The following is a 25,087-nucleotide window of genomic DNA, read 5'->3' as shown; positions in this document are numbered from 1 at the left end:
TATAATCGTTATCATATATTAATATAATAATATTGATAATATATACACTACTCGCTTGTGTATGCGACTGTCGCGCCTGCGCACGTCTCATTTAACGGTTTTATTCCACGCACTTTTTTCCACGGATTTTTTCTTACGGTTTTACTATCACATTTTTTTCAGTTCGGTCGCGCAGCAAAATCCCTATCCCCTCCAAGCCTGCCGTAAGGAACTTCGTTCCAAAATTTAAGGAAATAAACATTTTGACTGTTGCATCTCAATATATTCTTCTGATCTGTGCGTTCATAAGCACATTAAGGAATTTGATAGAAACTGTGACAATCATGTTAGCATGAGGAATAAACATAAACTTGTTATGCCTACTACTCGGTTAAGTCGAGTAACTAAGTCTTTTATTGGGCGATGTATATGCTTTTACAATATGATCCTAGAAGACGTACAAAAAAATGTGTAACGCAATTTAAACGAATTGTTAAAAAACGTTTGTGTGGTAAAGGTTACTATGTCATAAATCATTTTCTTAATGATACCACAGACTGGGAATAGAGCGAACACCCTCAGGCTAGTTAATTATAAATATTAATTGTACGATATTACATTACAACCATATTTTGAAAAAAAAAGCCCGATGAATATCTTGCGCCCGTTCTTCTCAGGTCTGAAGCATACTATTTCGAATGGGTGGTAGTTTTTGACGTTCAATAAGTGATTTTAAATCCTATCACAACATGTTATAAAACAAAGTCCTCTGCCGCGTCTGTCTGTCTCTTCGGGATAAATTCAAAAACCACTGCACTGATTTTCATGCTGCTTCCACAAATGGATAGAGTTGTTCTCGAGGAAGGTTTTAGTATATAATTTGTTAAGTTTTTGTATACATTAACGGTATTTATTGGAGGCGTCGGAAAAATATAAGCCGTCTGGGAGATTTCAACGAAAACGTGTCAAAGACTTTTGAGAAAAAATAATGTATGGTGGAATTGTGTATCTTATAAAGATCTACAGAAAAGTCCGCGATGGCATATGACTATCTCTTAAGGATAACATACTATATCCATTGTGTAATTTTTAATTAATTAAATTATGATTACACATTTAACAAAGCAATTGTTTTAGACTGCATTATTCCCGAATACTAATACCAAATACCAGTGGGAGGCTCCTTTGCACAGGATGCCGGCTAGATTATGGGTACCACAACGGCGCCTATTTACTGCCGTGAAGCCGTAATGTGTGAGCATTACTGTGTATCGGTCTGAAGGGCGCCGTAGCTAGTGAAATTACGGGGCAAATGAGACTTGACAACTTATGTCTCAAGGTGACGAGCGCAGTGTAGTGCCGCTCAGAATTTTTGGGCTTTTCAATAATCATGAGGGGCACTGCATTATGGGCAGGGCGTATCAATTACCATCAGCTAAACGTCCTGCTCGTCTCGTCCCTCATTTAAAAAAAATACTTACATCTTATTTTATTTTCTATTGACAGAACAGCTGAGGGGTCAGCTAGTTTTGAATAAAATTATTTGAATTAGAAATGACTAATAAAGAAACAACTTACCAAATTCCTGTCATACTGGCCCGGGTGCCTTAGCTTCGCTTCAATGATGGTATCACTAGTGCTACCATCATTGTGCACCAGCTGGGTCATCCGGATGTACCCATACGCGAATCCCCCCGGGTGATGAAATGACGCTATGCCTCTGATCTCCCTCGCTTCCGATGGACTATACCCTCGCTCTACCGAAGAACAAGCCCAGCGCCGGTCGCGACTCTAAAATAATAATAATTTGCATAATACAGCAGACAGGATTGAGGTTGAGATCTATATTCCAAATTGCAGTGGGGCCCCCATATTGAAGGATTGGCGAATAGGCTTAGTTCTGCAGCATATGCGGTTAAGAAAATTAGACGGTTAACTGACATAGATACGGCGAGATTAGTATACTTTAGTTATTTTCATAGTATTATGTCCTATTGTATATTGTTATGGGGCAGTGCGGCTGATATTAATACTCTCTTTGTGGTGCAGAAGAGGGCTATTCGCGCGATTTATAACCTAGGTCCTAAAGAATCATTAAGAGAAAAATTTAAAGAAATAAACATTTTGACTGTTGCTTCTCAATACATTTTTGATAATGTTCTGTATGTTCATAAGCACATTGAGGAATTTTCTAGAAACTGTGACATTCATAATGTTTACACGAGGAACAAACATAAACTTGTTATGCCTACTACTCGGTTGGGTCGAGTTAGTAAGTTTTTTGTTGGGCGATGTATATGCTTCTACAATATGATCCCAGAAAATGTACAAAACAAATGTGTTACGAAATTTAAAAGAATTGTTAAAAAACGTTTGTGTAGGAAAGGTTATTATAGCATAAACGATTTTCTTAATGACACCACGGACTGGGAATAAAGCGAACACCCTCAGACTCTTTAATTATAAATGTTTATTGTACGATATTACATTGTAATCCATATTTTATATTAAAAAAAAAAGCCCGCTGAGTTTCTTGCGCCTATTCTTCTCAGGTCTGAGGCAGTCTCTTTTGAATGGGTGGTAGTTTTTGACGTTCAATAAGTGATTTTAAATCCAATTTTGAATAAAAATATTTGGATTTGAATTTGAATATAATGTCGTACTTGGATCTTGCTCAGACTTTAGTCACGTAAAACTTAGCTGAGTGTAAGCTTAGCATTATTATACTGAGCCTTAGATTAAGGATTGGTGAACTGTTAGCCCTTATTTTAAGGAACTCACACACGAACACAGCACACACACGCAGACGTGGTCGAGGCCTTATGAGAAAGTTCGTGGTCGCTCAGAGGGCAATGGAGAGGGCTATGCTCGGAGTTTTCCTGCGAGATCGAATCAGAAATGAGGAGATCCGTAGGAGAACCAAAGTTACCGACATAGTCCAAATGATATATTAGTAGTAGTAGTATTATTTTTACAAAGTTTTACTACGCAACCCGCCATTTTAGTTTCAATTATTAGCAAAGTTTAACAGAACATGTCAACGTCACATATTGTTCGAAACTGGCTCGAGTACGCCCACTTGGGCGTAGTATCAGTTGCCGCACTTTGCGACTGCGCCTGCGGTATCTAGTTGGAGTGCAGTGGAGACCAATCCTTAGTCTAAGCTGTAGAGTGTAAGTATGCTTCGTGAACATGTTGGTCGAGATTAAGTAATTTATACTGATTTTTTTAGTATAACAGGACGAGCGTGCACCACAAGCAGCACCCGTACTATAAGATAATGAGATTGATTGATGACATTAATGTTAACACCTGTCAAAGTCACATATACTTACTTAGATACTCTGTGGTAATCATAATTTTTGTAATGTAAAATGTTGTTACTCTCTGTCATAATATATCCGTACTTAGTGTCGAGATTAGACTATCCAGGTCAACTGGATAACAATATAAAAGTTGTTTTATTTAATTAATTGACCTCATAGTGGTCACGACGAGACAATTGATAATGTTTCTCTTACCGTTTTGTGAATGGCGACAGATCTCCCGAGGATACTGTAAGGCCCAAACAATGACAGTTGCGTCTCGTTGTAAACATCCATAAATTTTTTCTTCTGTTCCAGCAGGCCGTACTTACTGCCCAGGTCTCCCAGCTCATATTGGTCTGCTGTACCTGGCGTCATAGATTAAGATTTTAAAGCAGACAATCTATTTGATTTTATTACAATACGGGAATCAAATCAAATCAAAAATATTTTATTTCGTAGGTAAATTGCTAACACATGAATTTTTTTTTTGTATGGAATAGGAGGACAAACGAGCGTACGGGTCACCTGTTGTTAAGTGATCACCGCCGCCCACACTCTCTTGCAACACCAGAGGAATCACAGGAGCGTTGCCGGCCTTTAAGGAAGGTGTACGCGCTTTTTTTGAAGGTGCCCATGTCGTATCGTCCCGGAAACACCGCACACGGAAGTTCATTCCACAGCTTTGTAGTACGTGGAAGAAAGCTCCTTGTAAACCGCACTGTGGAGAACCGTCACACATCCAGATGGTGAGGATGATATCCTAACTTGTGGCGTGTCGTGCGAAGGTGGAATTCGGCGGCAGGGATTAGGTTAAACAGCTCTTCGGAACACTCCCCGTGATAAATGCGGTAGAAGACACACAATGAAGCGACGTCTCTACGCAACGCCAAGTTATCCAGCCGTTCACAGAGCACTGGGTCCCCGACAATTCGAGCTGCTCTGCGTTGCACGCGGTCAAATGGATCGAGTTGATACTGGGGTGCGCCAGACCAGAGATGACAGCAATACTCCATGTGTGGCCGGACCTGCGCTTTGTACAGCGCTTGAATGTGGGCCAGCTTGAAGTATTGCCGTGCTCTATTAATGACGCCCAGATCCTTTGAAGCCAATTTGGCTTTGCCCTCCAGATCGCCACGGAAATGGCAATCGCTCGAGATTTCGAGACCCAGTATTCCGATACTAGGCGAGGCTTTTAGAGAAGTGTTGTCGAAGAGCGGTGATACGACAAATGGGGTTTTTTTAGTGGTAAACGCGCAAACTTGAGTCTTCTGGGGGTTAAATTGGACAAGGTTCAATTTACCCCATTCCGCGACCTTCTCAAGAGAGGACTCGATAGAAGACACAAGTTTCTCCCGGCACTGGTCGACGATTTCCCGAGAGAACCTGCATGGCCCGTGTATACGGCATCACCAGTGCTGTCATCTGCATAGCAATGAATGTTGGAGGTGTCCAACATATCATTGATATGCAGAAGAAACAGCGTAGGAGATAGCACACACCTTGGGGCACTCCAGCATTCACGGGCTTCGGGTTCGAGCAATGTCCGTCGACAACGTCCTGCTGCGCCTAGTGAGGAAGCTGGAGGTCCACTTGCACAAGCTCTCGGGAAGCCCAAATGATGGAAGTTTAGAGAGGAGCGCCTTGTTCCATACAAGATCAAAGGCCTTCGCTATATCCAGGCTAACTGCCAGGCCTTCCCCCTTGCTTTTTATAGCCGCAGCCCATCTATGTGTTAGGTATACCAGAAGATCACCTGCCGACCGACCATGGCGAAAGCCGTATTGTCGGTCGTTGATCAACTGGTGACCCTCCAAGAGCTGACGGCTAATTATGCTCTCCATGATTTTGGAGAGCAGGGAGGTAATAGCAATAGGCCTGTAGTTTGCCGGATCCGAACTGTCTCCTTTTTTTTGGATCGGATGGACAAGGACTGACTTCCATGAGTCAGGGACTACGCTTTTTGAATAAGAGTGCCGGAATAAACGCGTTAGCACCGGCGTCAACTCAGGGGCACACGTTCTAAGCACGATTGGAGAAATGCCATCCGGCCCGTACGACTACCTGATGTCCAACGAAAACAGAGCTCGCCTAACAGTTTTCTGTCTGAACTGTACTTCAGGCATAGAGCTCTGACACCGCGGGATGGTCGGCGGTGTTTTTCCGTTGTCGTCAAGAGTTGAGTTGGAGGCGAAAAGAGCGCACAGGAGATCGGCTTTCTCTTTTGCCGTATGGGCCAGGGTGTCATTTCTCATGTGCAACGGCGGCATGGACGGCTGGCTGAAGTTAACAAGAGCAGCTTTCGACAGTGACCAGAACTTGCGTGTTCCGGTCGGGCAACTGGAAAGCTGCTCGCCGATTTTGACGACGTGTTTTGACTTTGCACGGGCGATTTGCCGCTTAAAAAATCTGGAAGCACGGTTGTATTTCCCCTTAAGAACTATGCAGTTCGGATCCTTTGTGCCCATCGCCGCAATCCAAGTTCGATACGCCTGTTTTTTGCAGTCAGATGCTGCTTTAACTGACGCATCGAACCAGGGCTGTGATCTGCCACCGATCGGTACTACAGAGTATAAATATCCATGCCCTGTAGTATCACATCGGCTACTGCAACGGCGCAGGCACTAGGATCATCCGAAGGGAAACAAACCCTGCTCCAAGGGTAGGATGCAAAAAAAGAACGCATCTTATCGCAATCTGCTGACTTGTAGTGCCAAACGCTGGTGGTCTGCGACGTGGGCGTCGGATAGGCTCCTGACCAGGCAATGGTCTGACGTTCCGAGAGGGGAGTCGACAAAGACCTGGTAACCATCGGGATGTGTAGTCAGCAGAAGATCTAATAAGGACGGCATGTGGCTATCCACATCCGGGAGCCGCGTTGGCGACTCAACCAATTGGGACAGACCATACGCCAATGCAAAATTATGCACAGATCGCCCTGCTTAGTCTGTGGTACGTGATCCAAGCCATTCGGCATTGTGCCCGTTGAAATCACCCAAGACTACGCTTTCAGCGGATGGGATCTGTGCAAGCACGTCGTCAATTGCCGCTTGAACGCAGCCCATGAGATGATCGAATTCCCCTGATATTGCAAAAGTCCACGTTGAGTGTGGAGCGGGGTGCCGTGGTGTTACTGCCTCGTTTGTCCTTGGTCATGCGAAATATTATGTATTTACATCATACAGCTTATCCGGAAGAAAGATTTCCTTAGAGAAGAACGAGCGAGAATCTCTAAGGTTGTTCTTTTCAAAATAGAATGATATTATAAGTTCTCATTTTGAATTAAATTTACAAATCATTTCAATTAAAATATGATGTTATTTAATTTTAACGGCTTCACGTACCTGGAAGATATCTATTCTCTTTTGCCAAAATTTTTGGTTGGTCGAAGCAGGGTACTAGATACGTTTGTAGAATAAATCTCATTAGTTGCCTCACTTTGCGACTACGCCTGCGGTATCTAGTTGGAGCGCAGCGGAGACCAATCCTTAATCTATGTTAATACAGTTATAAGTTTACCTACCTTTCGTAGGAGGCGGGCTCAAAGCCTTGCTAACATTAAAAGGATTGTATGTGTCATAGATGGTCGTCTTTTCGCAAGGAAACTCCAATTCTCGTTCAATTGGCGTCTGAAAAAAAGTATAAATTATATGACTTAATGCGCGTCTGTCCGAGTATGTCGCAGACACTTTTTTTCCTAAACTATCAGAACTATACTGTTGAAACTTGGTAAGTAGATGTATTCTGTGAACCGCATTAAGATTTTCACACATAAATAGAAAAAAAAAAACAATAAATTTTGGGGGTTCTCCATATTTAGAACTGAAACTCATCTTGGGTATTTATGGAGTGGTCTCAAATATAATATTGAGGTTTCTATTATCATTTTGTCGCTAATTGAATAGTTTGAAGAGACACTTCCAAAGTGGTAAAATGTGGTCCCTCCTGTAACTTCTACGAGTACATACGAGAATGATAAAACTAAAAAAATATATGATATACATTACCATGCAAACTTCTACCGAAAATTACTTTGAACGAGATCTACTAAGTAGTTTTTTTAAATACGTATCAATGAAGACAGTTCATTTGGACAATGATTTTGAGATTTCCATTTAAATAATTTAATATCATTTCCCTTTCTATACATTTTTTATATTATGTTACTTGCTGCTACGAAACCCTTCATGGGCGAGTCCGATTCACACTCGGCCGCTTTTTTTATGGAAAAGGAGGACAAACCACCTGGTGTGTTTCCACCACCACAAACCACATCACCGCCACCCAGTTTCTTTTGCGACACCAGAGGAATCACAGGAGTGTTGCCGTCCTTTAAGCTAGCCTGTATAAAAAAGATTTAATATAAACCAAAGCTTAACTTACGACATGTATTTTATAGTTGCTGACGTCACCAGGCAGGCCATCAAGCGTGACTTCTACGTTGGTAACGTCATACTCAGTCTGTTGAATCATCTCGAACTTTCCGCTGAGGGAAATGCCTTCGCCGTTACCGAACCAGTCACGGATCACTGCCTTGCGACGATGGAGGCCATTTAACCTGATAATTAAAAAGAGATTATAACCTGTTCGGACAAACTATGTGTTTTTTTAATGGAAGAGGATGACAAACGAGCGTACAGGTCACCAACAGAGGAATCACAGGAGCGTTTCCAGAAACCTTTAAAGAAAGTGTACGCGCTTTTCTTGAAGGTAAGGGTAGGTACCTTATCGTCGTATCGTCCTGGAAATACAAGAAACTTCATTCCGAACCTTTTTGTACGTGGAAGAAAATTTCCTAATTTCTGGCGTGTTGTGTGTGAATCAGGTGTAACAGCTCTTCGGAAGACACAGTGACAAATGATGACTCCAGATGACCACGGAACTGGCGAACGTTCGAAATTTCGAGACCCAGTTACTATACTATGCGAGGCTTTAAGGGAGGTGTTATCGAAGTGCGGTGATACGAATACAAACTTTGATATACATGTAATATCAAATAGATATTACATGTATATCAAAGTTTCTTGCGCCCGTTCTACTCAGTCTCCGAATGTGTAATAGACTTTGCGTAAATCCATCGATGGCCTTGTCGTTCAGGGCAAAGTGGAGGGCACCAGAGGGCAAGGAAGATCGCCCATGCGATGGACCGTACAAATTAAGTCTGCTGTGGGCGGTCCATTGAACGAGTGTACCAGACTGTCGGCCAGCAGGGAAAAGTGGCGAATTCTCGTGGGGCGAATCACATCTGCCCCAAAAGATGTCACTTCGTGATGACCACGACCGCTCTGCCAAGAGTGTCACGATGAAGAAGAAGAATAGATTTTGACTTTCAATAAGTGATTTCATAACCTATTTGGAGTTTTTTTTTTTTCATTTCAATTTGGCCATATATTACGCCCAAATGCAAAATTCCAACCACTCACCATGTTGTCGTCTGGCAGACGCGTGGTTTGCGAGAACCTTCTTACCTGGCACAGCCACTTTATGAAATTAATAATAGTTTTCCCGAACCAATACGACTTAAGGACATACAAGCTCAGAGCATGCTCCTAAATTAAAAATCTCTCGAGCCCTGATGTTGCGGATGTCCATGGGCCTGGGGTGGCCATAGGATTGCCTTACCCCTTCCCATCACGTGAGGCTGTTAACCATTTGCCCCCTTAAATTAAAATTTCCGCATGATTAGATTATTTACACGTTTAGATAGACTATGACAGCTGTGAAAACTTCGAAAGAATTGAGTTTTGAACTAACCTCTATTTTGAGCAATTCACTCACACTAACACAAAGTGTCATACAAATCGTAAGTGTAAGACTTACCTTGTCACGCACACTAAACTTATACTCCTGGCCTGTTTATACCGGTTGTCTAACAGCAAGAGACTCGATCTGGACGTATAAATTGTCTAGACCTGAAAGTCTAAAACGACTCTGGAAGTTAATCATATGCTGAATTTAGTTAGCTTCTTTTATTTCAAAAATACATACATTGAACAAGCCATCCTTTCTCCCCTCGCCACGGGTCCGTGGTCATCATAGATGAGTAGAGACCTCCTCATGATGGAGTACTTCCCAGCCAGCCCCACCACTGTATCAGTAAACAGGCGTCGGGTTAGTCTCGGCCCATCTTTTTTCTTCCCCGCTACATTAAGCATCCCATGTCTGTAATTATTGGAAATCAAGATTTGTATTTAATCTACTTGTATTTCAAAATAATGCTTACAACGGTGACGTTTCAGGGTTCAGCGAGTCAACAGCCCTTGAGGATGCCTCGTGTAAACGCGAAACATTTGTAGAGATTCTAACTTCTTTTTTAACAGGTATCAGTAAGGTATCACATTACCGACAAAATCGGTCGTACAGTCGGAGTTTAGATGGATCCGATTGTCCGGTGGACCACCCCGTGTTTGACCCCTAATCTTGGCCGTGTGGACTGTTGAATGAACACTTAAGATATTTATTCATAATATTTAAATAATACTTAATATAGGAACAACTATAATCACGGGGAAATATACCAAGAATACTGGCAGCATTTCTGCGTTGCATAGCTACTAGCTAGGAGACAAAGATATAAGATCAAACCAATTTTCGTTGGAAGTTTGCATGGTAATGTACATCATATATTTCTTTTAGTTTTATCATTCTCTTATTTTAGAAGTTACAGGGGGGGGACTCATTTTAACACTTTGGAAGTGTCTCTCGCGCAAACTATTCAGTTTAGAAAAAATTTGATGCTAGAAACCTCAATATCATTTTTGAAGACCTATCCATTGTAATAAATATTTTGAGTTTCAGTTGTAAGTATGGGCAACCCAAAAATATATTGTGTTTTTTTTTTCTATTTTTGTGTGAAAATGTTAATGCGGTTCACATAATACGTCAAGAGTATATTCTTATAGTTTTGGAAAAAAGTGGCTGTGACATACACGTACAGATAGGCAGACATGATGAATTTTTGAGGGTTCCGTTTTTTGCCATTTGGCTACGGAACCCTAAAAATCGCCTTCGAGATCTATGAACAGCATGAGCTCTCTGCAAGACTTAAAACCACCTACATGAATTGTTGGAGGCGTATTTAGACATTTATAGCAGCTAGCCATTGTTATTTTTTTTATATTAATTTATTTATATAACCACACTACATCCATCATTACAGGTTTAACCTAATGCGTAATGAACAAATAAAGTTATAACAATACTATCATTGAAAAACATATTTCGTAAAGGAAAAACTTAATTAACTAGATAATATTACTCTAATTGAATACAAACTATACAATACGCAGCTCTAGTGAGTTCACTCATCGAACAAGAGAACAGGTCTAAGTGTTCGGACATCGCGTTGAGCACCCACAGCGCACGCGTGTGCTGTGCGCGCTGCAGAAGGTTGGTGCGTGAACGAGGCACCACCAGAGGTGGTGGTCGCCACCGCCGTCCTACGTACTCGTCAGGGACACACAGCAGTACTGACTCCAGGAGCCTTGGACTGTGTATCTTACCTCTAACCTCTTACCTTTATAGATATAGATTAGCGTACAATATTATTCTCAAAAAAGATGTTTACAATACTAAGAATGTGTACCAAAAATACTGGCAGCATTTCCGCGTTGATAGCAAGGCTGATCCGTTGACCGAAGTAGCTGCCAGCGCTTGGGTTTCCAGTAGCCCTACTGAGGCGTGTTGATAAAACTTTGTACATTCTCCGCGCCTCTGGGTCCCACGGGCCAAGTGTCTCGACACCAAAGCGCAGAAATATGACTCACTGAGTCCAACATATTTTTTAGTTCATCATAAAACTTGTACTTACCTGGTGGTAAAATCGCCAACTCTACAAAGTCCTTCCATGCCAGGTCTGCAGTACTGCTCTGGGTGTCTGGTGTCCGTGTCTATCTTGTGGGGATCGTACACGCGGCCCGTGCTGAGACATCGTCCGGTCCAGTTGTAGTAGTCAGACCCTGGCGGGTTCTCGTGGATAGCCCAGCGGTGCTCAACCGTATTGTTGATGTTTGCACCGTCAGAATGTATCTGAAGAAAAGTCAATCAATCAATTGATCAATTCTTATTTTTTTAATTCTTAATTTGCGTAAAGGAGGCTCCTTTGCACATGATGCCGGCTAGATTATGGGTACCACAACGGCGCCTATTTCTGCCGTGAAGCACTAATGTTAACATTATTGTGTTTCGGTGTGAAGGGCATAGTGAAATTACTGGGAAAATGAGACTTAACATCTTATTCCGCTCAGGATTCTTGAAATATCCAAAAATTCTGGGCGACACTACAACTGCGCTCGTCGCCTTGAGACATAAGATGTTAAGTCTCACTAGCTCCGGCGCCCTTCAGACCGAAATACAATAATTCTCACACATTACTGCTTCACGGAAATAGGCGCCGTTATGGTACCCATAATCTAGCCGGCATCATGTGCAAAGGAGCCTCCCACTGGCCGCACAAAAAAAAACATGCATCCAAATTGTAATTCAAATACAAAAATATTATAATGTTTTGAATCTAGAATTAAGTGTTCGTACCATATTCTCGATAATGATGGTAGTGTCCTCCCAAGGTCTGCCTAGGGGTTGTCTAAAGATAACTGTACCGACGATGGGGTAGCGGTAGATGACAATGGCAGAACTCATGGGCGTCTGGTACTGAGTTCCGGGCTCGTACGAGAGAACTGTGGCGCAAATCTCTTGCTTTGGTGGACGTCTGGAAGAAGAACATGAAATTGCGAAATGTCCAAATAAAATATTACCTATCGAATAATAATAGTATTAGATGTACGTATGGCACATGATTGATTGAAATGATTGAAAAAAAAAAATCATTGCGAAACTGGAGTGGCAGTGTTCACGGCACATAGCTCGACGGACAGATGGCCGTTGGGGCCGTAAAGTCCTCGAATGGCGGTAGAAGACACACAATAAAGCGACGGCTATTAGGCCACACTAAAGTCTAATTTACCTAGTTACAACGAGAGCTCTATGCATGATGCTGTACAGTCCAGTCAGAGGCAGGAACACGTCCCAATAGGAACCGCTCAGCTCATTCGCAAGTCCAGGGAGCAGATATTTGTGGTTCAAGTATTCAGTTCTGCCTTTATACTTGCCGAGAAGATCGCCTATTGCATACTGATTCTGTGTGCCCAAACCTGTAACAGATAAAATAAATATAGTAGTGATTATTGAGGAGGGCATGTAGCCGTAGATTGATGAAAGTAGATTCGCTATCTTATAGGAGACTGGCATTGCGTTTGTCGTGAATTTCTCATTTTTTACAGGAGGGTTGCCAACCTTTTAGGTATACGTGCTATTTTTGAAGGTACCCATGTCGTATCGTCCTGAAAACACCGCACAAGGAAACTCATTCCACAGCTTGGTTGGACCTGGACGAAAGTACCTTGACCCCCGCACTGCGGAGGAACGCCACACATCTATATGGTGGGGATGATATTTCCAGGACAATACGACATCGCGTGCACCTTCCTTTAAGGCCGGCAACGCTCCTGTGATACCTTTGGTGTTGCAAGAAAATATAGGCGGATTATATACGCTCGTTTATCTTTCGCTTCCATAAAAACAATGTAAAAGATAAGTTTACGGCGACCCGTATGGCTCAGTGGATTGTAGTCGAATCCCGGCCGGTGCAAACATTAACATTATGAATATGGATGTTTGTTTCCGAGTCATGGATGTTTATATGTATATTGTATTAAATATATCGTTGTCTTCCACCCATAGCACAGACAACGCCTAGTTTGAGGCAAGATAACTTGTGTTACAGTATGTAAATATTTAATTAAGTTACAAAGGGCTGGTGCAGCAAAAAAATATGGTATGCTCATAGAAGAATATCAGCCCTATCCGGATGAAATGGGCTATGGTGATTATCCTAAGCTGCCTGACATTGGAGCGGATTGCAAAGATCCACATTATCCATACGATTCGCCTGAATTGAAAAGAAATTTTAATGAGCCTCCCAATATAAGAGCTAAGATTATTGGAGAAGATCGATACGACATAAGCTTCAAACCAAGGATTCCTGTATTGCAGCAATACACGTGGTTTTTGGGGGATTCACATCACGCGGCACAAAATTCTATATACATGTGAGATATCTCCTCTTCGCTTCATCTATTTCCACCAAAGCTGGAGAGGACATGTAGAAATAACGAAATATGTTTGGTTATCAAAATACATCTCCTCTCCACTTTGGTGGATACCGGGCCTAATGCTCTGAACTTTTGAAATATATCTTACAAATATAATTATTATTTGTGTTTGAGTGTGAATTGCTCGAAAGTTGTAGCAAAAACTACAACCTTGACATTTCTAGTCTAATTCTCTCATAATGCAAACCATTTAGCACGCATGAGCGAGAGAAAATTTTATTATTTTTAAACACACACATTTTTGTCACATTTGGTTAATTATGCCGTTTATACGTAAAGTTCTCGTTTGTACTCCATTTTTTTTTTGTAACGTTAAAAAAGAAAATGTTAATTGTTCAATAACATAAAAACTTTTAATTGATTATTCTTATAAAAATCATGTAGTTGCTAATAGTTTCATTCAAACATCTTATAAAATATTATCGTTTTTATTCGCCAAAAACTAAGAAATATTTTAAACTCGATTTTCTCCAAAGTAGCAAAATGTTAGTTGTGCCCTTTTTCGTTATGACGGCAGAACTATGGGCCTTATGAGGAAGCTCGTTGTCACCGACATAGTTAAAAATCGCGTGTCGGTCACTACGTCAGAAGATTATCTGTACTAACAAATGGAGAGACCATTTTTCCTTATACAGCGAAAACTACTGAACCGATCGGAATAATACTTATACCATAAGATGCAGCGTGTTTTGTAGAAGAATTAAGTATATCATTTATGATGATGACTTATCCTAAACCTATATTTTTTGACTTAGAAATACCTATATATTCGCAATTCAAATAATTCAGTCAATAACATTTCATTACATATGACAATTCATAGACAATTCATACAACGTTAGCCGGGTCATATACTAGAACTGACTAACGGCCGTTTAACGTCGTTTAAATGCTTGCACCTACCGGGATTCGAACCCGGGACCTCTAGCTTAGTAGGTAGGATCGCTAACCACTCGGCTATACAGGTCGTCATATTGTACATAACTTTGGATAGATAAGATCTTGTCATTAAACGGTGATAGCAATGTATCCGTAACTAGAGATACGTTATTGAAAACGGCCGTAAATGCATACCTAGAGTAATTCTTACTAAAAATACGACAACTCTACTAGCTGTTAAACCGCCTCTGGTACCGGGAGACAATAACACCGATCTGTGTATATTTATTTACGTAGCTATGTCGGTCAATTCGGTTTGGTGCTATGCCAAGCGAATACGTCATTGAGAAAGGAATTCGGATGTTTCGGTCTCAAGATAATGAGTCTGAAATCAATACAATTACACAGAGAACAATATGTCTGTTTGCGAATATTATAAATTTAGATAACTTATTTTTGAAGCTATACTTCTTTTGGCGCGTTAGGGAACAAATATAGGAGTAGATTTTTTCGATGCGCGCGCATAAGCAAATTTGACACCCTGGAGTTAGCTGGTCAACTAGACCATTTGTATCCACGGATTAGTAAAAAAATAAGGACTCCATGTCACCTTACATAACAGTGTAGCACCAAAACAAGCCGATTAACGTGTAAATACATAGCCCCACGCACACACTTACACAACTACAGGCCGATAGGCGGCCACTATGAGATTTTCCCCCGTAACCGCACACACACTAGCATAACGGTGCTTCACCTGCCTATATCACGGCGCGGAGTCCTTCTTTTTTTAGTAGTCCGTGTTTGTATCATACTTCAGCTACCAAATAAATTTCAATTTACATACAAGTTATAAAATAAAAGAAATACTTTCTCTCTAATTGTATAAAAATAATATAATGATATTTTAATTACACGTTATTTAACTAAATAATGCCGTATAAAAATATTTTATATTGTATTTAATATCTACTCTATTACAATTTTGTTTTTTCTACGAACGTAAAATAGCACGAAGAATTACATATAGCCAAATAAGTAAAACTTCTTACGTGCGTAAATAGTTACACACACACACTCTTTTTAGGGTTCTGTAGATGGATATTTTTTTTCAAAATTGGAATAGTTTGCCCGAGAGACACTTTCAAATTGGTAAAATGTGTCCCCCCCCCACTTGTTACTTCTAAGAGAATGATAAAACAAAAAAAATACATGATGTACATTACCATGGAAACTTCCACCGAAAATTGGTCTGAACGAGCTCTAGAACGAAGTACAAAAACTTTTATATTATGTTACTTTCTGCTTTGGAACCCTTCATGGGCGAATCCGACTCGCACTTGGCCGCTTTTTTTAGTTTAATCTCTAGTTACGTTAGCCTCTGGAGGACTAACGTAACAACGGGTTATATTACTAGTACCTAATGTTAAGAAACTGTACACGAATATAATAAAAATACAAAGACAAGCTCACGCTTCGAAAAAATAAGACAGCACACAAATAAAATTTGAAAAACAAAATTTTATGAACGATGCGGGATTCGAACCCACGACCTCCGGCGTTCCGTGCCGGTGCTCTAACTAACTCAGCTAACCGTTCGAGTACCGCCTCGTAATAAAATTCTGTTTGCTTTGTTCAACTCTCAGGTTGTGGCTTCATTTACAGGATCTACTTTACAGTTGATAACCTGCTCAACCCCAATATTTGTATATTAGGAAATTGACTTCTGATGTCGCTCTTGTAAATCTGAACAATATGTTATGTTTTTAAAGTAAATTTGTAAAACAAAATTTTATGAACGATGCGGGATTCGAACCCACGACCTCCGGCGTTCCGTGCCGGTACTCTAACCAACTGAGCTAACCGTTCGAGTACCGCCTCGTTATAAAATTCTGTTTGCTTTGTTCAACTCTTATAAGACAGGACATTACTCATTTATCACACACGCTCTAGGCAAGTATTAGATATAATATCAAGGTGTTTTTTACTTTGTCTAGTTTACCAAACGACCTATTACTCAAGTATTTTTAAACTTTATCACAGAGTCGTTATCAAACTGAATGGCAAACGGATGCGGCCTCGAAAAATAGCTCAAACACTCCGCGTAATAAATGCGGTAGAAGACATAATAGGTATTCAGAGATGTCTGCGAAAGTTCCATAAGCTTAGCGGGCGAGACTATCATTAAATACTGTATTCCTAGACAGTTTGTTATTTTTAAGTGAAATATCCCTCACTATACTCACTAATTATACTAATTTAATTTGTAACAGCTTAGTTTGTGAGAGTGCTTGGGCGTAACGCGACAGCTACGGGTTCGAATACCTCATCGTCCATATTTTTTGGTACAAATTAAATTTGTATTTAGTATTCCTGACAGTTGGAACTGATTCTGTATTTCGCGAAGTTTCAAAGACATTTTGACATGGAGACCTTCAAAATAGACCTTAATGCAGGCAACACTCTTATGATTCCTTTGGGTGGCGCTGTTGGTTTACCATAAAGTAACGCTTTCGCTTACAACACAAATGTTAAAAAATCAACCTACCTGGTGGAGGCACAGATTTCAGTTCAATTCCAAGTGGGTTATATATTCCTCCGGTCGTATTGCATCTGCTGTCCCACATCCTGGCTTCGTACAGTTTGGGCGGAAGTTCTCTGATGCTGTACTGGGTTACCGAGCTCACAAACCTCAGGTTCGACTCGTACTCCTGGTCCGATGCTGCAAGCTGGAAGTTGATCCAGGTTGGATCGTATGGGGAACGCTGGGTGAACTCTACGGTACCACGAATACCATCTTGGTTTATCAAAGCCCTGAAATTTAAATCAATTAACATAATAGATCGCTTAAATGGATAAGCAATTTTTAATGCCCAATTGGGTTACCTTTTCAGTAGGGTCTATAGCTATAAAAGATATAATAATATTAGTTGGATCACTCGTTGTCCGTTTATTCGTCTCTCACATAAAGAGCGCATGAAGAAATCTAGCTTTAATAAATATGTAATGAATTAAAAGTGAGTGGAGCGTAGTTCTGTGTTCGATTTCACGATATTTCACACACTCTTATTCTTTTTATGAAATACTGTAGACGCAATGCTGCGTTTGCCAAGTCGATGTAGTACATTTTGATTTTTGCTAGGCATTTGATGATGTCGACAATGCTTAACTTTTGGAGAAGCTGTCGAAAGCCGTCTTCACTCTACTACGGCTTCATTTTTTAGGTTTCATTAGCGTAATTGTGAGTAGTACATACAATACAAGGATCATCTCACTCTGCCGCTATTATTTCAATTAGCCAAGTCAAGGCAATACTTTAGGGCCACTACAATTTATATGATCGAAGACCTGCCCGAATGAATATAGACTAGTCTATTATTAGGGGATGATTTTAATTTGATGCTAATAATTTTAAAAGATAAATGATAAGCGCTGTTTTTGTAAACATGCTATTTGTCAGTGTTGACAATGAAGTGGAACAAATGCGCTTAGAGTTCTATGCGCTCCTTAGAGCTGTTGATAAACTTAACCATCGGACTAGCATAGGCCTAACTGATATTTTTTGATCACTTCCGTATATTATTTTACGGCGCTGAGTAAGCTTTTTTTAATTTCTCGCACTTTAAATTTGTGATGGCATTCACTATGTTTCATGCCTTGTAAAAATTAAATAACTTACTCAGGGCATTATGGGTTCATTATACAGTAAAGTTTTGATTAATTAATTGCCAATTAACGTTAATGAGTAAATATGATTTTAACAATTTCAAAATTAAGTTTCGAGGAACTACTTATTGGTTAAGTGAATTATGAATCTATCACACGTCACGTTCAGGTCAGGCTTAACATACTGTAAAACCGCGTTAGCTCGCAATATGGTAATGCCGTGTGCATTGTGGTATTAGGAGGAGACCCATCTTTTCGGATTCCTACAGCAAATAACTGATGAGATAAAGCTAGAAGTTGAGATAACGCGGCTTCAATAGATCTATAATAATCAATATTCTTATATGAATAATACATATATTTTTAATTCACATTTTTTATTAAAAAGTGTATGACCGTCATCACAATGACGCCACACACATCTTCAGCCACTCATGCCGAGAGATTTCGGCTGGGAAGTGGTAATGCATCCGGCGTCATTCCATCTGTTTCGGTTTGTTGAGAATTCAGAAGGAAAATATCATGAGAGGATTGCCAAAACTACTTGTTAGGGTTTTTTAGATAAAAGATAGCAAAAAGACGTCGAACAAAATGGCAATAAAGTGTAAGTAAACTAGGCTGTAATTAAATGTAAATGAATATTGAAATTAAAATGTCTTGAGTTTTCATATAAAATGCTAAGAAACTAGAAACTTTTTTCGCAACCAAAAATATTATATTTAATAATTATTTAGTTATATGTTAGTCACTTGACATCGCTGAATGATACACAAAAGGACAACTAATGATAGTATGTGTGACTGTCAATGGTCAAGTAGCCGCGCTAATTGGCAGAAAACGCGGTGTAGAAGTAATTATATGATTAGTGTTACTTGAAAGTTGTGAAAGAGGACCTTATTCTAATTAACTTACTTGTAACTTTTGGGTGGTGCCTTTCGTAATTTAGCACATGCAAGAAAGCTATCTGTGTGCCTATTATCATAAATAACAACGTAGAGACTTCTCTTAGTCACGTCCATATCATTCCTAAGTATATTTAGAACCTCGTCCTTATATAGCTTTCTAGTTTTCTGGATATTTGGATCAGCGGCTACCTTTATAAGCCCCAGCCGACTATCAAGATCACCCACACTCATCCCATCTCCACTATTCTCCGGATCAAAGACAACTTGTAGTACATTGCAATTATCCTCATAGTTCCCTTTATCAGCATCGAAAATATCAGTCACGAAAAGTTTCCATTTATGCTCAGTATACCCCTTTTCAAGAACAGCATTCGTATGATATAAATCTGACTGAACATACGAATCCATTTCATCAAATTCCTTATCGAATATCCATCTAAAATGCAATGTTCCTGCAATTGGTGAAGAAAATTTTGCTATCGCATGCTGTTCATACATCTTCTCTACTGAAACTATAGACGCACATATGACTCTGTCCCTTTCAGCTGTTTCTAAAACTATACTTTTTCCCCATATTCCAATAGGGCCAGTTAGATAGTTTTTACTTTCAAACTCGGCATGATCCTTTCCTGGTATGACTAGGAATCCTAATTCTTCTGTAAGATCAATTACTTCTCCACCAAGACTCTTTTCAGAACATCTTTCGCTGGAGATGTCTCTATAGTCAACTGGGTATTCGTGAATGGTCCATCTCCAGACACCGTCAGGGAATTCGAGAGTTGGTTTCAGATTTGTTCTGATGCTAATGAGAGATTCGTTCTTCTGGGAGAACTCAATCTCACCGTGAAGTCCATACTGTGAGATGTATGCGCGCAGGACTAACGCCTTGCTTACTGAAAATAATACAATTATGTTTTGGAGATTTTTTACAATTTTATTATTATGATGCATTAGATAAATACTGTCTATATTTCTGTAATTAGCTAATTTTTAATATGGTAATTTTACGAATATATTTATAAACAAATAAACAAATGTTCAAAACAAAAGTAATACGTTATTCAAAAGGATTGTTAAAAAACGTTTGTGTGGTAAAGGTTACTATAACATAAATGACTTACTTAATGATACCACAGATTGGGAATGGAGCGACCGCCCTCAGGCTATTAAATAAAATTGTACAATGTTACTTTGTAAATGTTACTTTAATTGAAAAACATATTTTTGATGAAAAAAAAAGCCCGCTGAGTTTATTGCGCCCATTCTTCTCAGGCCTGAGGCATTCATTTTGGAATGGGTGGTAGTTTTTTGACTTTCAATAAGTGATTTCACATCCTATTTTGAATAAAAATATTTGAATTTGAGTAATACATCAATAAATTGGTTTACGTTGTAAACAAAAACTTAACAAAATATATGCCTAAGCTATTGAGTTTATCGCGACGAAACAGACAGACGCGGCGGAGGATTTTGTTTTATTATATACTTACTACATATTTATATGATATTAATACAGTTCATTTTTTATGACTGTTTATGAAATATTTCATCTTTAAAACATGTTTTAACTTTGAACAAATTCTATATTTATTCAAACAAAACAAATCTTATAACTATATTTACAATACTATGACTTCATAAAATTAAAACTATCATTACGTGGAAGGGTACCAAGGATACTGGCAGCATTCATATATTGGATGCAGCGCCTTACTAATTTGTAATGTATATTACAGCCATTTTTAAATACTCTTTTAAAATTTAAATGAGTGCCACTTCTTGTATGTTCTTCTCACGAGCTCTACTTTTTCCGGACATATGGTGAGTTCAGTAATTTAAATTCAATATTTATAATGACGATTCAAAACCGCTTAGTTAAAGCCTATTTGAATAAAGCTTGAAATTTGAGATAACAAAGAATTCGATTGTACTTACATAAATAAAATTTGAAAAACAAAATTTTATGAACGATGCGGGACTCGAACCCACGACCTATGGCGTTCGGTGCCAGTGCTCTAACCAACTGAGCTAACCATTCGAGTGACGTATCGTTATCAAATCTTGTATGCTTTGTTAAACTCTCAGGTTGTGGCTTTATCTACAGGATCTACTTTACAGTTGATAACCTGCTCAAACCCAATATTTGCATATTAGGAAATTGACTTGAGATGTCGCTCTTGTAAATCTAAACAATTTGTTATGTTTTTAAAGTGATAACCTCACTTCTAGGATTAATACACAAATAAAATTTGAAACACAAAAAAATATTAACGATGCGGGACTCGAACCCACGACCTCTGGCGTTCCGTGCCAGTGCTCTAGCCAACTGAGCTAACCGTTCAAGTGACGTATTATTTTTATTGACGATTGTACTTATGTCCATAAAAACCCATAATTCACAGAAATATATACACAACTTTCAAACCGGGGTACCAATTAAATAATGAAGTAATTAATAATAATTACTGAGAAGGTTGGTGGTTTGTTAAATTTGATTCTTTTCCACACTAATTACAAAATTTACTTATTATATATTAATATATAAAGTGCAATAAAAAAAAATATTGAATTAGGCGTTACTTTGCGGAAATCCATAATTATACAAATGATTTAAGTCTTCTTTAGTGTTAATTCCGCCAATATTTGTTTTTAAAACAATTCGACACGTGTTTCTCCTCTACACGAGGCATCGTCAGGACGTGTTGTCTCGCCAAAATCTGGCACGAGACTGAAATTCATATTCAGAACGTGTCGAATTGTCTTAAAAACAAATATTGGCGGAATTAACACTAAAGAAGACTTAAATCATTTGTATTATATCTATATCAAAGGATATATATATATATATATATATATCCTTTGAATTGGATTTGTTATGGATATCCATCGTAGTATTGTGTAATAGCCATTCCCAATATCCTATTTACAGATAGAGATAAATTACCACCTTCCACTGTCAGTAATTAGCTGTCAATAATCTGAAGCTGTCCCAATATACCTGATAAGTGATTCTTATCGCCTTATATTGGGACGCGTGAATTGCAATTTCCATACAAACTTCTATCGCTGGTAAGCTATCGTCCTCACAATGACAGACAGCGTGTACGGATACGGTGAGTTACCGTCGATAAGTTTATTGGGACAGAAAAGTCAACGATCGTTACGATTTTTATCTCAAGTAAGAGATAGACTGAATATTGGGACGGCGGACGTCACAATATTCAGTCTATCTCTTGGGACGGCGGAAGATGGTTCCCAGATTAAAAGTAGAATACTTAATTGTAATAAATGCGCCACTGTAAGTCCCGTCAAAATCGGTTCAGCCGTTTTTGAGATAACCGAACACAAGCAGACTAATAAAAATCATAAAAATATAATCTGTGTTTATATTTATATGCATTTTATACAAAACCGTTTATTCTATATTACAAACACTTAAATTTTTTATTAAATTAAGTACAAATATTATTTAAGTCCAGTCCAAATTGGACTTGGATGAGAAGAGCCAGATATAGAGTGTATTGGAAAGGTTTAGGAGAGTCCTTAGCCGTAGAGGCAACTCCTACCTAATTTAATTACATTATTATAGTAAATTTAGTTCTTATTAATATTCAATTTATAGTTAATTTAGTTAATGTCTAAGTTAATTTTAAGTAATTTTTGCAAAAAAAAAATGGAAAGTAGTAGAAATCAAGGCTAAAGTATTACAAATATTATTTATGTATATAACTAAAACCAACACGGCCTTAAGTTATTCAATACTGATATTTTACTAGCAATGCCCTTCGGTTTCACTCGCTTAGATACCAATCTCGTGGTAGTGGAAAGTCTACTAAGTCGGACTATAGATTTATTTTTGTTGACATAAAAGTTTGATTTCACTTAGTTATTATTTTATTATTGCATTATTTTCATTAGATTGACATTTTTGAAGTCGCTATATCTTTTGAATGGAATGTCCGATTTTAATAATTTAAAAAGTATTTTACACGTATTAAAACGTTCTTTTAAAATATCATAATAATATATAATAATTAATAGGATAAGGATAAATATAAAGGAGTGAATAATTTATAATATGGTTTGATTATTGTCGGCACTTGTATGAACTTTACAAATATAAAAAACTAGTTATAGTGTCATAACTACAGTAGTTGTACATATGGTATCGCGGACTTTTTTGTAGATATTGATACGTTCCATAATACTGTAGAATATATTTTTGATCTATCATCAATAGTTTCCGCAGCGTACGCGATGGCAGATTTTTGATGACAAATTTGCACACTTCGGGTTATTTAATGGCATTTTTATTAGGGATCCCCATTTTTTTAAATGTAATATAGCCTATATGGCTCAGTAAATATGCAGCTTTCCAATGGTGAAAGAATTATTGAAATCGGTCCAATAGTTTTTGTGTGAAAACATTACAAACATACGTACAAAAACACAAATGTTTCCTCTTTATAATATTAGTATAGATAAATATATTTTGACAAATAAAGACACAAGAAAGCGAAAGCCTTAAGTAGCCTTAAGTTGAAGGTCGTTCACTTTCCGTAACTTACCGGTTATTAACAATAAACAGACACACAAACACTTATTAAGACACTGACGATAGCACATTTTATTTTCTATAACATTTCATGACACATGCGTCTTACTTGTACACTTAAGTGAAAGTCCGGGTTAAGCACAAGTTACGCTGAGAATGAGACGGGTGTATTTAGAAAGAGACAGAGGATGTGACGTCATCGTAGTAGTTGTAACTTGTAGCACCGTATTTACAGCTTGGTTTGATGAATGGAATGTGTAAGCGTAAGTAGTGATTTTTATAGAAGACCATAGACACAGCAAACGAAGCGGCAGTAGTATCTAGTAGTTATTAGAAATGACATCAAAAATAATTCTAAAGGAATCAATTTTGAGAAAATAAACGTCTTTTATGCCTTTTAACGTTGTATTGGCATATAAAGTAATAAAAAAATTCAATAATTAAAATTTTTAGGGTACAAAAAATAGATGACGACCGATTCTCAGACCTACCAAATATATCGTACATAAAATTTATCGTACTACAATAATCATAATATGTGATCGCCATCTTGATCGCGATCAAATTTTAAGTTGTATGTATTTTTCAATGCTGAATCATAATAAAATAAAAATAAAAAACATTGTCAATTATTGATAATCATTGGGTGGGTGACCCTTATTTTTTTTTTGCGCCCAAACAAAGGGATAGGGCTACCGCAGCCTAAGTCTGCGTTGGGTATGTGGGACTCACGTAAAACCTAGGTCCCAGGTTCCACTAAACACGACCTGAGGTTGGCTTTGGGCAGGTGCCCTCTAAGGCCTAAGCATTCATCGAAGGCGACCTTCTCTTGCGGAGAGACAGGCGCAAGCGGCACTCCCTAAAGAGTATCCGCTGAGATTAACAAACACCTAGACACTTTTATATATATAAGACTAGCTGACCCGACAGACGTTGTTCTGTATATAATAAATAAAATAATGTTTTTATATGAATTTGTCAATAATATATCATAACATCAAAAATTATTATTATTATTATTAAAATATGCACCCTGCTGTCGTAATGAAATTGTTTCACAGCAGAACTGTCAAACAGTGCGTCAATCAATTCTCTCATAGAAATTATGTATGGACATATCAAAACAAAACAAATTTGTTGTTTTTATTTAATTTAGCAGCATTTTCCTATTTATTCACCTTCTAAACCTTCCCTGGACTTCCACAAATAATTCAAGGCCAAAATTAGCCAAATCGGTCCAGGCGTTCTCGAGTTTTAGCGAGACTAACGAACAGCATTTTATTTTTATATTTTGGTATGGTTAGGGTTTGTAAAGCGGCCTTTGCGGCGTAGTCAAATAGGCTTAAACTAAGCGCTTTTGAATCGTCACTACAAATATTTCTTTTAAATTACTGAATTTACCATAATGTGTTCGTAAAAAGTTGAGCCCGTGACAAGAACATACAAGAAACTCAACAGCCACTCTTTTCAATCAAATAGAGTATTTTATAATGGCTGTATTATACACGACAAATAAGTTTGTAAGGTGCTGCATCCAATATATGAGGCCGGATTGAAAAGTTTAAAGGAATGAAATGTATAAATATAAATTATCGCATATTGGATGCATCAACCTTTATAGCTTGA

The 25,087-nt window shown here is 38.5% G+C and overlaps 1 protein-coding gene and 1 non-coding gene across 2 annotated transcripts in view; both read right to left on the bottom strand.

Moving 5' to 3' along the window:
• Positions 1-23,603, bottom strand: part of LOC126977165 (uncharacterized) — a 34,997-nt gene extending 11,394 nt beyond the window's left edge. The window contains exons 1-11 of the mRNA XM_050825858.1: positions 23,475-23,603; positions 18,914-19,799; positions 16,884-17,149; positions 12,250-12,436; positions 11,817-11,994; positions 11,095-11,312; positions 9,273-9,446; positions 7,668-7,842; positions 6,808-6,913; positions 3,501-3,652; positions 1,558-1,770 (exon numbers count right to left, since the gene is read on the bottom strand). Coding sequence (XP_050681815.1) covers positions 1,558-1,770; positions 3,501-3,652; positions 6,808-6,913; positions 7,668-7,842; positions 9,273-9,446; positions 11,095-11,312; positions 11,817-11,994; positions 12,250-12,436; positions 16,884-17,149; positions 18,914-19,799; positions 23,475-23,532 — 2,613 coding nt within the window. The 5' untranslated portion in view covers positions 23,533-23,603. The remainder of the gene's footprint in view (positions 1-1,557; positions 1,771-3,500; positions 3,653-6,807; positions 6,914-7,667; positions 7,843-9,272; positions 9,447-11,094; positions 11,313-11,816; positions 11,995-12,249; positions 12,437-16,883; positions 17,150-18,913; positions 19,800-23,474) is intronic.
• Positions 20,871-20,944, bottom strand: Trnas-cga (transfer RNA serine (anticodon CGA)). Its single transcript has one exon. It is a non-coding gene; the product is annotated as a tRNA-Ser (tRNA).
• Positions 23,604-25,087: the final 1,484 nt, after the last annotated feature.

This window comes from Leptidea sinapis, chromosome 44 (genome assembly GCF_905404315.1).
Source record: "Leptidea sinapis chromosome 44, ilLepSina1.1, whole genome shotgun sequence".
Lineage (NCBI taxonomy): Eukaryota > Metazoa > Arthropoda > Insecta > Lepidoptera > Pieridae > Leptidea > Leptidea sinapis.
Note: the sequence above shows the minus strand (reverse complement) of the source record. Positions and strands in the feature narration are given on the sequence as shown.